General features: G+C 26.0%; 1 protein-coding gene across 1 annotated transcript; it reads left to right on the top strand.

Moving 5' to 3' along the window:
• Positions 1 to 13,342: 13,342 nt before the first annotated feature.
• Positions 13,343 to 15,584, top strand: OCT59_024772 (uncharacterized protein; the record flags this gene model as incomplete). The annotated part of the gene is made up of 5 exons (XM_025325019.2): positions 13,343 to 13,555; positions 13,645 to 13,960; positions 14,034 to 14,272; positions 14,340 to 14,369; positions 14,439 to 15,584. 5 exons carry the CDS (start codon positions 13,343 to 13,345, stop codon positions 15,309 to 15,311), a joined length of 1,671 nt encoding a protein of 556 aa, XP_025183168.1. The 3' UTR covers positions 15,312 to 15,584.
• Positions 15,585 to 16,240: the final 656 nt, after the last annotated feature.

Raw genomic sequence — 16,240 nt, forward strand, 5'->3', positions numbered from 1 at the left:
TTAACCGCATTGTAATATTTAGTATCAATTGAAAGAAATAAAGAAATTTCTAAGGGTTAAAAAGTGAAATTTTAGAAAAATATTATTGAAAAAATGGCAAAATAAGAATAAATTCTATTTTTCACATTAGTATTTGGTTTTATAAATAATATAGACTGAAGTCATGATAAAATAATTTATAACTTAATGTTTGAAATTTATTTTTTCAGGATTTTCAATATCAGGTGTCAATTATGCGTACTACTCATATAAAAAGTCTCTTAGTAAAAAATTTTTCGCCATCTGACCCTTATATATATATTTCTGGGTCCTATCAACTGTTGCGTTGGATTTCAGATAATAATATTGATCAACTTCCCTGGCCCGCGCAAAGTCCCGATTTAAATCCAATCGAAAATATTTGAGATGAATTAGAGCGTCACATTCGTAGGCATGTCCCTTTGCAGGGGGAGTGGTTTAAGTTAGATGAATCAATCTGGTCGAAAGTATATGCTCGTAAAATTTTCCCATGTGTCAGGGGAGTGTACATCAAATATCCTCATTATAACGAATCAGCAAATTAAATTTTAAATTCTTCATTATAATCGTAGATTTCGGCATCAATAATTTATACTTGTTATTCCATGGGTATCAATGAATAACTGAAATATTCACCGATGTCTTGGGGGCCCCCCCGAAGGGAGGGGAGCATCGGTGTATATGGAGTATTTATTAGATACCCATGGAATAACAGGTTTATCTCATTGTGTATGGCGTATACACCGATGGATTTTATACTTTTTTATACTTTTTTATACCGGTGGAATAATTTACAAAAAAATCCATCGGTGTATACATAATACCGATGGGATAAATATATAATATCAGTTATGCTTTTAGTTTGAACCAAGCTTGATAAGAATTTAATGAGGTTAAATCACCTGATTTAATGTGTATAAACCATAACTAATTAAACTAATTATCACTTGCTTATTTTTTTTTTCAAATTAAATTGATTATAGTTATTTATATCCATAAAATCTTATATTAATTTATTCATAATTACATAAGAATAAATCTTTGGATCTTTAAAAGAATTTAAAAAATTTAAAGTAAAATTACTATAAATCAACTTATAATAAAGATAATTCATAAAGTATCTTCCAGGATGGTACCGATAATCCAGCAGCAATGAATCCTCCAGCCGATGTTCCAGCTATCATATTAAAAAGATGAGAAACAAGAAATACGGATATTGTTTAAGGTTTTTTGAACTTCAATCAATCTAACATATTATCACATAAGAGTTATACAAGTTATTTTATTTTTAATTGATTTTGCTAATCTTCCAAAATATTTTGATGGATTTCATTACTACAGTACAAGTCTTTAAGATCTGAAAAAGCATTGTTCAGCCTATGTGATACTGTGTATTTCACAATTAAATCTTTTGAATATTCTATTAACAAATAAATGTTTCGTTTTTATCATGGATATGTTTAACTTCTTAATTTCTGGAAATCATTTCTTCCAAAAATGTTTACAGAAACTAATATAATTAAATGAAAATGGATGATAACTGAAAATCTAATGCATTTTTTAAACATTATTAAATGGAATAAGATGTAAAATGAGTTATGATTGAAATAGACACTTACACATTCTCATGATTTTCCCACGTGATATATTCTGGTTAGGGATGATTCATCCCGATGATTTATTCTTTGTGAAAAATAATAAGAAAATCTTAACTATCTATTTATTTTATTGTATATTTTTACGTAATCAGTTATCTGGTGGTAAAGTTAGAATCTAATCAAGTTTTTCAAGTCATTAATTTAAGAATCAAATTTTTTTTTATTACGTTATAATATTGAATTCAATTTTAGCAAATTATTATGATGGAAAAGAATTAAATATTACCTCTCACTCAAACAATCTACATTTTTGATTTCAAATATTAACGCTTGATGTTCAAACAAAAACATGGAAATTTTGTTCAATGTTCCAATTTAACATATAAGAAAATCTCGTTATACCGATTTTAAATTCGCATGTCTTATATATATTAACTTTTTGTTAAAAAACAATACAAACGAAGATTTACAAAGTAAATATTACCATAAAGGAGAATGTAATACAATTTCCATGAGATCATTCTTAATAAATAATTCCACGTAGTGGATGACCCTGTAAAAAATCTGATCCGTGTTTTATCTTTCCATGTTTTTTCCGTGAATGTATCATTTTCATGGAATTTATAGCCTTAAATCATGGAAATTTTCATCTCGCTAACACGGATATCCGTGAATGTATCATTTTCACGGAATTTTTATGGAAGACACGGAGAAATAATGGAAATATTCGGATAAAAATTTTTTATAGGGTGATTTACGTTCTTTATCTTGATTCTCTTACATTATATCACTATTATACCGGGTTTATTACCAACAAACCTTCTGGGCTGAGGACGTCTTGCCACAAGCTTTAATTCATAACTGAATGTACATATACATATGATTTGTGTTCATGGATTGACAATGCGCATAATTTTTAGCCCAACTGCATTAACTTGTTGCTAGTATAAATTTTATTAAATTGTATTACATTACGACATTTTTTTTCCTCCTAAACATCATTTTAAACAACAATGTCTTCGAAATTTTTGACAGAGTTATCTAGTGATTATGAAAAACTTTTTGAAACGGAATTAGGATATGATGTTATCATTTATGCTGGAGAAGAACCAAACGTTAAAGAAATTCATGCTCATTCTAATATTTTGTGTATCAGGTCTCAATATTTTCGTTCCGCATTTTCTAATGAATGGGCTGAGAAAAAAGATGGGAAATTTATTTTAAAGAAACCAAATATTTCGTCTCACTTATTTATTGCCGTTTTCAGAAATGTTGACATTAGAATGTCGATCATTTCTATAAATCGAACACACCGAACACACACCGAACACAGCAATTAAAATTAAAAAAAAACAAATTTTCCTTTAAAAAAAGCAAAATTAAAACTTTAGTAATATATTTTTAGGTAGTGTGCAAAAAAAAATGTATAAAAATTATATTATTTGCATATATGTATTCACTTGTATTTGCTTGTATTTGCCAATGTTCGGTGTGTTCGGTGTGTTCGTTTGTGTTCGGTGTGTGTTCGGTACAAATTTTCATATTTTCAATTTTATTCATATCTAAAAAGTGACAAAAATAGTTTTTATATAAAGTTATGCATGAATACTTCAAGTTTGCATAATTTTTTGTATGTGTTCACGGTGTGTTCGGTGTGTTCGGTATAAAATGGTCAAAATTTCAGATTGTCAACATTTCTGAAAACGGCAATAATGTTATTCTCAGGTAATTTATAATATTAATAATAAAAATTTTCTTTGACATTTATTTATGTATTATATTTATTTATAATTAATTATCTTTTAACAATAGATTTATTTATTGTGGAAATATTGAATTAAAGAATTTACAAGGTCCTGAAGTATTGAAACTTTTGATAGCTGTTGATGAGCTTAATATTCAACAATTGGTTTCTCATATTCAAGAATATTTGATCGAGCATCAAACTGAATTTTTGAATCAAAATCCAACTGGTATTCTTGAAGTTATTTATCAACATGAAACATTTACAGATTTATGGAATTTTTGTCTTGAAAAAATTTGTGAAGAACCTGAAATTTTATTTAATTCAGATAAATTTATTAATTTAAAGGCTCCTTTGTTGGAATTATTATTAAAACGAGATGACTTAAATATAGATGAAATTGAAATTTGGGAAAGTTTATTAAAATGGTGTTTTTCTCAACAAAATATCATAAATGATCCAACAAAATGGAATAAGGAAGATATTACAAAAATTGAAAGGTCACTACATAGATTTATTCCTTTAATTAGATTTTATGGTATTGAACCTGCGGATTTCTTTTACAAAGTTTATTGTTATAAAGAAATTTTGCCTCAGGATTTAATTCATAATCTTTTGGAATTTCATATAGTTCCTAATATGAAACCCAAAACTAATGTAGCACCTTCAAGAAAACTAAACTTGAAATTCAGACTTGATTCAACATTAATTGAATCAAATCACATTCCCTTATTCGCTTCATGGATTGATAAAAAGGATTCCTCTTATAATAAAAATAAGATCCCTTATGAATTTAAATTATTATATCGTTCAAGTAGAGATGGATTTAATGGTGAGACTTTTCATAAACATTGTAACAATAAAGGAGCTACTATTTGGGCAGCAAAAATTCAAGGTTCAACACAACTAATTGGAGGATATAATCCTCTTGATTGGAATGGAAATAAAATTTGGAAAAAAACTGCAGATAGTTTTTTATTTAATTTTACAGATGGAAAAGATATTTCTACAGCAAAATTAGGTTATGTTAATAATACAAATTATGCTATTTTCTGCTATAATAATTATGGGCCATATACAGGTGATTTATGTTGCCAGGGTTCTAATGATTGGGCTTGCTATGATCATAGTAATTATTATCCAAAGATAGGTATTCCAAAACATTTTATAGTAGAAAATTATGAAGTATTCCAAGTGATAAGACAGTAAAATTTTACTATTTGTTATATAAAACTAACAAAAGTATTTTACTTAATATTCGTTCGTTAAAAGAAATTCTTTATTGTAAAAAGATTTGAATAAAAAGAAATTTTAAATACTATGCTTTTCCATCAATCAACTTTAAATTTAAGAATGAGTCAATGAGAATATTGCTAATACTCTTAATTTATAATCTGAAGAAGTTGGTTATTTAATTTAAATTTATTCCGAATAATTTTTTCTAAAATTAAAATCTTCGAACATTTAACTCTTCAATTATATTTGACTATGATACGAAAAATTTTTAATTATTATTTATTTTATTGATTTACTTTGTATGGGCATAAAACTAACGTTATGATTAACAATTTCTTTTATATTTTATATTTATCTTAATAAAATATTTACGAACATTTGCAAAATATATAGTGGGTTAAATATTAAATATTGATCCAAATATAAAAGCGTTATAAATTTTAATGGGAAAAAAGTTTTTAGAAGATAAACACCATTCTGATAATTTTCGAGAAATATGTAAATGATTTTAAATTTGTTTTTTTAATGTATAAAATTCTATAACGATGAAATTAATTAGTGTTCCAAAGGGGTCGAGTCGGGTCTGGTTTTGAGGTCTATTCGAAGTTTCGAACTCGATCTGAGTGTAAAAGTAATGACCCAGATTCGACTTGATCCGATTATAGTCTGACTCGGATAACCCAGGTTCGACCCGTCCCTTTCGGAACACTATAATTTTTAACAAAGAAATATAAATGATTTAACGCAATATTTTTAATATACAACAAGAAACACTTAAATTCACAAGTACAATATAATAAGGTTTATAATGCGATTAACAATGTAATTGATCAATTATCTCTCACTTTTATTCGCCTTATATGGTTACTTTATTAATTAACTTGAAAACGATTACATTAAAACCTAAACTTTAGCCGGGACCCGAGCAGATCTGCAACATTTAAATAAAATCATGTCCCAGCAGGGCAAGCGACGTATAATTCTGGTCGGAATTATTCAAAAAAGGAAAAATCTACATGGTAATTCTGTCATCCTACCTCCTAAATAATTTAATAATGAATTACTTCAAAATACAGTATACTATTTGTAATACTGTAGCTTGCAGCTCATAAATATAATAATAGCTACTTGATAAACTTGGAACAAAGTTTTCTTTTTTAACGAGAACAAAAATCAAAAGAAATAGTTATAAAAGAAAGCATTGTTTTTGCAAAATTCTTTTTGGAATTCTCATTAATATGCAAACTAATATTTTCAATATCAACTTTTCGATCTTTGATAAAAAATTCATCCCTGAATTAATTATTACACAAAATGATCATTCTCATCCTGCCGAAATTTCCCAGAAACTAGATGGTAATGAATTCTGGCCTAAACAATATAAATCACATAATAAGGTCAAAAAATTCTTATCTAAACGTAAATTCGCTCGTAAAATTTGCGAAAGCAATAATAAGTTATAACCGAAGAAATAATGATTTAAATTAATGATATTTTCGATATTAATTCATAATTGTTTGTTGATAACAAAATTTCAGATTGTTCATATTTTTATTAGTTAAATGTGGTGGATGAATATGGTTCTTTTAAGTAAGAATAGCTTCTAATTTTCTAATGCTTCCGCTATAAAAAGAAAACTTTTATGATTCTACTAAAGTGAGAATTTTTTCTTGTTCCAACTAAAACTAATACTTTAACTTCATTTATCAATTATTATGTATACTTGTATACTTTTGTAAAAAAAAATGTAATATATTAATATTTGTAGTATTATTCAAATTATAAAATTTATAAAATTTAGCTGTAACATTGTATTATCATTATAAATTGGTAATTTAACTTGATTAATATCCTTACAAAAAAATTTTGATCTCACGCTTAAGTATAATTAATCATAAAGCCATGTAATGATTAATCTCGACCTACTAAATATAAATGTTTGTTCTTGATAAAAATTTTAGAATTTATCATAACTGCGAAATTTTAAATTTCACGATATTGTTTGTATAATTTTTTACTTAAAAATATTTTTATATGTTGTCTAATAATTTTAAGTTTATACTCAATACTTCCATATAGCGTTTATATGCCAATAAAAAAAATGGAATATAAAATCAAATATTTTTATAATTCATGAAATATATTTCTTTTTTTAAGCGCCCGAAATAAGAACCTGGATCGCATTATAAATTATATTATGGTATTATGGCCACACTAATTATGTAAAGAGAAAATACGAAATAATAAGTTTTTTTAATTACAGAGATATTAAATATTAATCTAGTAATCACTAAATTTCTTACATGTTCTTGATAATAAAATCATTAACATTTGGATCAATAAATGTGACAAGTAGTGTAGTGTAGTGGTAAGATTTTTTCATCAAATCCACGATATTACTATCTTTATTTTACATAAAACAAATTATACCTTTTTCAGAATTTTATTTTTTTTTTGGATTTTTTGGAATAAAAGACAGATGAGAAAAACGATAAAATAATCTTCAAAAAAATTTCACCCTTATTATTTAATTTTCTTCAAAATCCTTAGATTGGTCGCCAAATATATCTTGTAATTCTTGATTTAGTTTGGTACCTTACCTGTTTATTTTGATTCCATCATTTCGGAATGTTATTATCGTATTTATTGCTACCACTGTCTCATTCTTCTGAATTCCCCTTTAAAGTATCAACAAATTCATTGGCAATTTGCTTCATTTCTCACTAAATTAAATACATCCTCTTTGTATCAATACTTTCTGATTTAGAAAAGAAATAACTGAATTACAAATATTTACTAGACATAAATCACTGTCAAAAATTTTATCAAAGGGGTTAACAATCCATGCTGCGTCTCAATTGCTTTTATCATTTTTATCATAAAATCTTCATTATAATAATATTCTGCTTACCATTAATTTTTAATTACACAGTAAAATTCGATAAACCGGATTTGGACCTAAACCGGACTTTTTTTTGCTGGAAACAAATCACGTATATTATAATAGTTTCGATATACCGGAGTTTACTAGTAATATTTGCTATAACGGATCAATTTTCTAACATTTCAAAAACCGCTTGATAAATTCGATTATCATTATTTAGACATTGAAAAAGACATTTATATATATGATAATTAACAAAATCATTTATTTGGTGATTTATTTAGGAAAACTCAATGAGATGAAAGTATTAATCGATGACAAAATTGTTTTGGTTGATAAGTATTACTTATCCCCTGATCGGCACCATTTACACGATTATGCAAATGTAGTTATACCTACTGGATAGCAAATTTTATATGTATTTATTTATCCGTTTCTAGGAAATTTTGCGGTAAAAATTAACTATTGATTATACTATAATGGACTGATTTGAAAATTTGAGTAATTCGGAAAGATTTGCATTTTCCAAATGAGAAAAACTTTCTTTTAATTTATTTGTAATCTCAATATTATTTTTCAAGTGTATTAGTAATAGTTCCGAAGCATTTTAAAATTCAATTATTTTTTAAAATCTTTTAAAATGAAAAAAAAAACCAAGCGAAAGAAAAATAAGATACAACAATAAAATAAACTATATTAAACTCACGATATACTATAAAACACTTACTATTGTGTAAATGGCAGGGGATAAGCTATTTTACAGTTACCATTGCAAGTGTATAAATCTTGATATCATTGTACGAGTCTACTTAATGAACTTATGTTTATACTATAAACATGTCAAAATGTATACTCACCATCATGTTCGGGCAGGTTTCGGAATAGCAGTTTGAAAGTTATAAAACCAAAATTGAATAATTCGGGTTTATACCTATGTTTAACTACTAATGAATATATTCTTACTTGTTATAAGATAATATTTTTTAGGATTTGAAGATCTCTTATTGGCTTGACTTTAGATAATTAATTTTCTGCCTAAATAGTTGGAGTAAGAGAATGATTCTTTGAGTCATTTCTTTTATGGTCATGATTAATAATTATAAATCTAAATTATTCAATAGTGTTAGAAGTTATTGTCGTGCGAAGATCTTAGTCTCTCGATAGTTAAAAAGATTTTCTATAAACTTTTCAATTTAGTTTGTCATTTCATTAGATAAGTTTGTTGTAGTAAATAGTACTACCTTATATTCTTATTGTTTGTTGACATGATCGGATTACATTAACATTATGATATTATATTGTCATTAGAATAAATAAAATAAACTAATAATATACTAAACAAGCAAAACCTTAATCGTTGATTAAATGATATCATATATCTTAGCTTAGCAAGAAGTGTCTCACCTTGAGCATAACTGATTTGGAAGGAAGGTTCGCGATTAATTTCTGATTTACATGATCTACTGATGTCTAATAATAGAAACTATCGTATATGCAAAAAAAAAGTATTTTAAATATTAATTCCTAAAAGAAAATTATAAAGATATTATTATTATTTGATTGGTAAATAACGAAATCACAAAATTGTAAAAATTGTGTAAATAATTCTTTTTTAGATATTTCCCGTGAAAATCTTTGGATACTGACTAAAATTATCATAATTCCGGCCTTGTGAAAATGTGCACAGCTAACAGTAAAGCTTTATTTATATATATTTTAGGGTCCTGGTAAATCATACAAAAGCTGCTGATATATAATTTCGGAATGATCATTTTAATCGCTAACTTTAAAAAAGATGTTCTATATATATAATTTATAAATACTTATTTGTCTAGTGGTTCAAATAGTGACTTAATCTGTATTAATCAATATTTTAGTGTTTCTACCTGATTGAATGCAAAGCTCAATTCAAGATTGGTATATAAGAAATCAATAATCGAAACTAAATAGGATGAAAGAATCGAAATTCAAATAAAACAGCGAAGACATTTAGCAATTTGCCGTGTTGTCAAGCCTTTTAAATTTTTTTTCAATTATTTGTCATCTAATATGTAATGTAAGTATTGATAGCATAAAATAATTGTTTGTAAAATTGAACTTGTTTATTTTTTTTTTATTTATTTCATCAAGTATAAAATCTTTAGTCACGTGACATTTCGACGCCGACCGGACGAATCTTATGAAAACAGCTGTAATGGCTGTGTATGAATTATTGACTTAACGGATTTATCTGCTCAACCGCTATACGAGAATTATCAGCTCAACGGCAGTAAAAGAATTAACAAAGTAATAGACTCATCTAGTTTCGTTCTACGATAATCTCTCAAAGTGGGTTGTGTAATCTCCCGCAGTCAATTGAAAAATTGGTCACGATAAAAAATATCATTATTAAATAAATTTATTTAATTATATTATTTCATTTGTTCAAATTATCATGACAATGACTTTCTTTTTTTTAGCAAATAATTGTTTTTTAATATACTGTAAAATGTAAATACCCAACGAATACAATTTATAATTAACAATAAGGTTTTAATATCTACTTACTCAAATCGTTAATTATAATTGAAAATTTTTATTGAATAAAAAACATTTCGGAATTCGAAATACTTTTTAAATTTCTAAATAAATGTGTCGGAATTACTCTCAATTGAATGTAATACAACTAATTTTTATATTGTTCTTATTGAATTAAATAACTCGTGAATTTAGGGAGAAATCGGTGAAAAAAAAAGTGAGGTAATTGTGGCTACCTTACTTTGTAATTTGAGTTTGGTTTAATTATATTTGGTTTAAATAAGTAAAAAATTAAATAATAATCGTGAACAAAGAATTCCTTTTAATAATTTATTTATATTAAATTCTCTTATCAAAATGCACGATTAACAAACTTTGTACATATCTTGTTTTCATTATTTAACCGGAATTAAGCATATTTCGTTAAATTCATTTTTTTTTTAATAGAATAATAGAATATTTTTAAATTCCTTGCGTTGTCATAATTCGTAAAGTTAATAGAAAGTAATAATTATTTTTCGTTGGTATTATTATCAATTCTAGGGACAACAATTATAGGTCAATTATAATTTTTATATGATTTTGAATTTCTTTAGATAAATATTATCAAAATTTAATTCATAAACTAAAACTGAATTTTGTAATTGGTCTTAAATTGTGCGTAGTAAAAAAAAAATTAATAAGTCACGATCAAACTTTTTAAATTGTTTGACAATTAAAAAAAATATGCGTATATCGCTTTAATTTAAAAGTAAGATTTTTATATTTATTTATTTGTATAATGATTTGTTAAAATTAAAATTTCAACATTATTTCTTTTCCCATATATATATTATATATATGTGATATGTATCTTTTCTAATAACCAGACTAGCCCGACCCGAGTACCCGATAATCCCGACAATAAAAATTTTCAAGTGTCCACTATATTTCGAATTTTGCTGTAAGTCAAACCGGTTCTAACCTCTAGACTTTCAAGGAGATTGCGTGAGATTTCAAAAATCTAAAAGACCAATTTTTGCAGATCTCTTGGATTTTTTTAACGATATCCATACTTCCTGAATACATTAATAAAATAGACTCTTGATAAAATGACTTGTAATTATGATATAGATACTTTGAAAGAATATTAAAAAAAGTATCAGTTTTTTCGGTTGTATTGTTGACTAAATTTAATTAAAGCACTTACCAGATCCTATATGATCGTGTTATTTACAATTACTTAAAATTTTAAGAAATATGATAACGTCTCTGGCTATCATCATCCTTTCGTATCACTGGCTACTATTAAAAAGAAATAAAATTTTACAAGGTACTTTATAATGCGTTTAATTGTTTCATGATTAAAATTTAATAATATTTTTGTATTAATCATACATGGTGTGTTTCCTGTCAGGATCTAATAGATTATAATGAATATAAATTCATAATAATATTAATAATAAATAGCAGTATTGCAAAGGATGCAAAAAAATAATAATAATTTCGTTCGTCATTAATTGATAATCATATCGTACCTGTAATATCTGTCGCTAACGACAATTAACCTATAAAACGGCAAAATCCTGCATACGGTGATCAAATGATTGAATTGCGCAGATTTTTGACAAAAAAAAAAATTAACTAATAATGACACAGACCAAGAAAATAACGTTAATTCAAAAAGTTTTCCAAAGAAAATGCCGATCGCGTTGTAGAAATTATATTTAATACAGATGAATATATGTGATTGTATAATACTTAATATAATTCGATTTTATCGTTTTAAATTTGTACAAATAATTTTTTTTATTATTATATAATTGATTTTTAATATTAATTTAGATATCATGAATCAATTGGATCATGTAGTATAAAGAAACCAAAATCAAATTTGTTTTTAAAATTACTCATTAAAAACGATCATGTAAAATTAGACGGGTCCAGAAAGAACTGTCTACAATTATTGTTAGTGAAAAACTTAGGATCCGCTGCGGGATAACTTAAATGTATAACATGAAAATTGGTAATAAGTCAAAACTGAGAATAATTCTGACCAGCATTACAAGACATAAATGTATACTAGCAAAAGCCCGTTGCTTCGCACGGGTTCAATGAACTTAAAACCGTATAGTAAATTGCGCACACAAATAATATTAGCTGTTACATGAACAAAAATATTAAATTCTTTAAATTTATCATAATTTTAGTGATAAATAGGTCAATAAAAATGATTAACATTCATGATACATTTTAGCGAAGAATCGTGATATACGGTAGCCAACGAAAATGATCAGCGTTTATTACACTAATCAAACTATAGATAAATTATTTAATTTTTTCTGATAGGCCAGCCCTACAATCATGTCCTTAAAATTATTGTTAGAATTAAGGTTAACCGGTAAAACCATTTAGACATTTAGACAATATATTGTCTAATGTGTGCAGAAAATATGAACTACTTTACAAGGTTAATGATTGCCTTTTTTTAATAATGAAACATGATCTCCTTACGGTTAAATAATTCAAGTAAATCAGATTGGTACAGGTTAATTAACTAATCGATTTATTAACTGGTTAAGGCTAATAATTTGACTGGTCACAATAGAATTTTTTACAAAACCTCCATTAAGCGTTAGATAATAGCTTTTTTTGTTAAGCGTTATGCAAAATTTGAAAGTTTATGTAAGTCAATATTTATTACGTTTCAGTTACAATGTTACACATGCTTTGTATTACAGAAATTCAATAAAGATTTTCAAAGTACATAAATAAATTTTCATCACGTGCATGTCATCATTATACTTTCATTGGTGTAAATTTTTTGACATTTTCTTATATTTAATAAAAAACGAAACATGCCAATTAATTCATAACTGTTTGATGTGTGTCATATCTAAGAAATTTAATGTAATTGTGAACAAATAATAAATTAGTGATGTAATTTACCGAACATTTTTCATTGCGCGGTGATTTTTAGAAAGATATTACCATCCTTTTTTTGTAATATATATATCGCGATGATCTAAAATTATCCAAAATATCATAAGTGGTTTTCAAATAAATATACTAAACGAGTTAATATTTTCTTAAATAGAAAATTAAATTGTTATAACATGTTTATATACGTAATTAGTATAGAAGCTAATCATACTTATTTTGGTTATCTGCATTTCTGTTTATTCATATATATTATGGGATGAATTATTTCTTTGTTATGAGGGCCGATAATATTCTAAAATTGTCAAATTTGTAATAAGGAATATCAGTTGGTTAAATATATAAATAAGGAGATATTTTACCTTTGACTCTATATCAAAAATTCAAAATATTAAAAATAACATTAAAATTTCGATAAAGATCAAAATGGTTAAAAAACACTTTATTTTTTTATTATCGATATTCGTCTTATTGAATCATGTTTATATTTATGTTGATGCTACGCGTGATTACGCTCCCAGGAACACTGGTATAGAGCTTTCTTCTAAAAATATTTTGGTTGGTTCTTATATTGGAGGAAGAAGTCATCTTAAACCAGCACTAGACATTGCTGCTATATTAGCTGAAAGAGGTCACAATGTAAATAACAAAAATTTCGCTTATAGTATGATTTTATTAATCATTTACAAACTTATCTTTTATCTCCCTATTCAATTCTTGATACGTAGGTAACACTATTAACATCAGGATATTATACGCCATCATTAGAATATCCAAATATCAAACAAGTTACACTAGGACCCGCACTAAATTACAAAGAGATATTAAATTCAAAATTTCATAAAGAATTTGAATTTAAAGAAATATTACCTTTTATAGAAAATGGAATAATAGCCTACAGAGAAACTTATCAAAAATATAAAAATGTTGCTAAAGATTATAATATAGATTTGTTTATTTGTGATAATCTATTGAATGAAGCTTGTTTAGATATTGCTAACACTCTAAAGAAACCTGTTGTTGGAATAAGTTCCTTTTTTAAACGTAATTATGAATTTTTATCATATAATATTTTAATTTGAAAAAATCCCGAATAACATTACTTCTATTAATTTAGATACACTTGGACCACAAAAAACTGGTCCAAACTCTCCATGTAATGTTTCATTAGAAAATGAATCTTTTTTGGAGAGATTTAAGTGTATTATAGTAAACCCTTTTAATATAGATTATATGATGTATCCTTTTATAAAGAAGTTAAATAATTTCAGAGAACAAGTTAATGCCAAACCTATATATATGGGAAATTCGCAAAAACTCTCTTTGCATCTAGTTGACACTTTCTTCGGTTTTGAGGTAATTATAATAATTAATCAAACCTGCTTTATTAATACTAATAAAAAAAATATTTTTTTTTATTTAGCTACCACAAACATTACCACCAAACGTTCAGGTAATTGATATCTCTTTTTATTTTATTAATATGTAATAGCTAAATAAATATTATTTTTTACTTTAATAGGAAATTGGTCCTGTATTATCGGAAGAATATCCATCACTTACGTCTGAACTCTCTGATTTTATAAATGCACACGAACGTGTTTTGTATGTAGCTTTTGGTACACGTTTTCATGGAACCGTCGATAACAACAACAAGCTTTTACAATCATTCGTCGAAGCAATCAATAAAAAAATAATTGATGGCGTAGTTTGGGCATTAGTTGTAACACCAGAAGATAGCTACTCTCCGACATTAACCTTATCTGATGGTTCACATATTCAAACTTCGCTAATCCTAGATAACAAACATCCACATATTCATATTTCAAAGTTTGCACCACAATTCGCTATACTTAATCATACCAATACAAAATTATTTTTTTCTCATGGAGGCGCAGGAAGTTCCCATGAATCTCTTTATACTGGTACTCCTATGTTAGTATTACCTTTTGGTGCTGATCAAATGAGTAATGCTGAAAAATTAAAATTAGCTGGTGTTGCATTAACATTAAATAAATTTACCTTGGATGTTAGTGATATTATAAACAAAATAGACTTTTTATTAAAAGATGAGAATATAAAGAAAAATTCAAAGAGAATGGAAGTATTAGCCAAAATTAATAGCAAGAGAAAATATAGAGCTGCTGATACAATTGAATATATTTTACATAGCAGTAGTATTAATGGAGGTGTTAATGAAGAATTTTTAAATGAATGGATTCCTGCTGAATATAGGATGGGATTTATTAAAGGAAATAATTATGACATTTATGGAGCTTTTTTTGGTATCATTTTTGGACTTATTTGTGGAATTCTCTGTGTTACGTTCATATCAATTAGAATTATTTTAAAAAGAATTATTTCTTCTTGTAATCAAAAACGAAAGAGTGAATAATTATTACATATGGGGACGCCCACAGCAAAAGCCGGGGCTCGGCCAAAATTTTGATTTTAAAATTTTATTATAATTATATATTTATTAATCCAATCTTTTAGAGAAAAAAAAATTTTTTATTCATAGCATATTAAAAAAATATAATATTTTATAATTTATGATTTTTGTATTTTTATTTTATTATATTTAATGGATAATATAAACTTGCTAGAAAAAAAACCAATGTTTTAATGAATTCCTTGCAAAATTTTACCCTAGTTTGCAAAAAACTGATTTTAAAAATCTTTAAAAATGATAAAATAAATTGCGATTTACTAAATTAACCAATAATATTAAATTGTGATTTTCGCAAAATCATGTGATTTGCCGAGCCCCGGCTTTTGCTGCGGGCGTCCCCATATGTAGTATATGCTGTGCATATATTTTTTTTTTGTATAAAATTTTCTGTTATTTCATTATTTTAATAAATTAGATTGCAATCACTTGATATATTATTTTAATATCGTCGTTTTCGAAATGGTGTGATAATGGCCATTTATTAATCGTTCATCAGTAGCCACCAGTATTTTTTTTTTTTCAAATATACCAGCTTATATACCATTTTGTAAACCGTGGAACAATGGTTGGTACACTGTCGGTTCTTTAATTCAGCCGGAATTATCAAAAAAAAAAATCCTCGAAAAATCTTTTTTCGAAGAATGTTTGCATTTATCTCAGAAAGATCATTAACTGAAAAAAATAAAAACGAACGAGAGGAATAATTAAAAAAACTCATTTTGATTGGTATGGGTTCAATATGTACCTCATTTTTATTTTTTTCGTAATTATACTTGAATTATCTTTAAAATAAATTGATTTATAAAAAATTATTTAAAATTATCTCACGTGACAATATAAATTATAGATTTGTAATTCCGGCCGACATCGTC

This window comes from Rhizophagus irregularis, chromosome 5 (assembly GCF_026210795.1).
Source record: "Rhizophagus irregularis chromosome 5, complete sequence".
Taxonomy (NCBI): Eukaryota; Fungi; Glomeromycota; class Glomeromycetes; order Glomerales; family Glomeraceae; genus Rhizophagus; species Rhizophagus irregularis.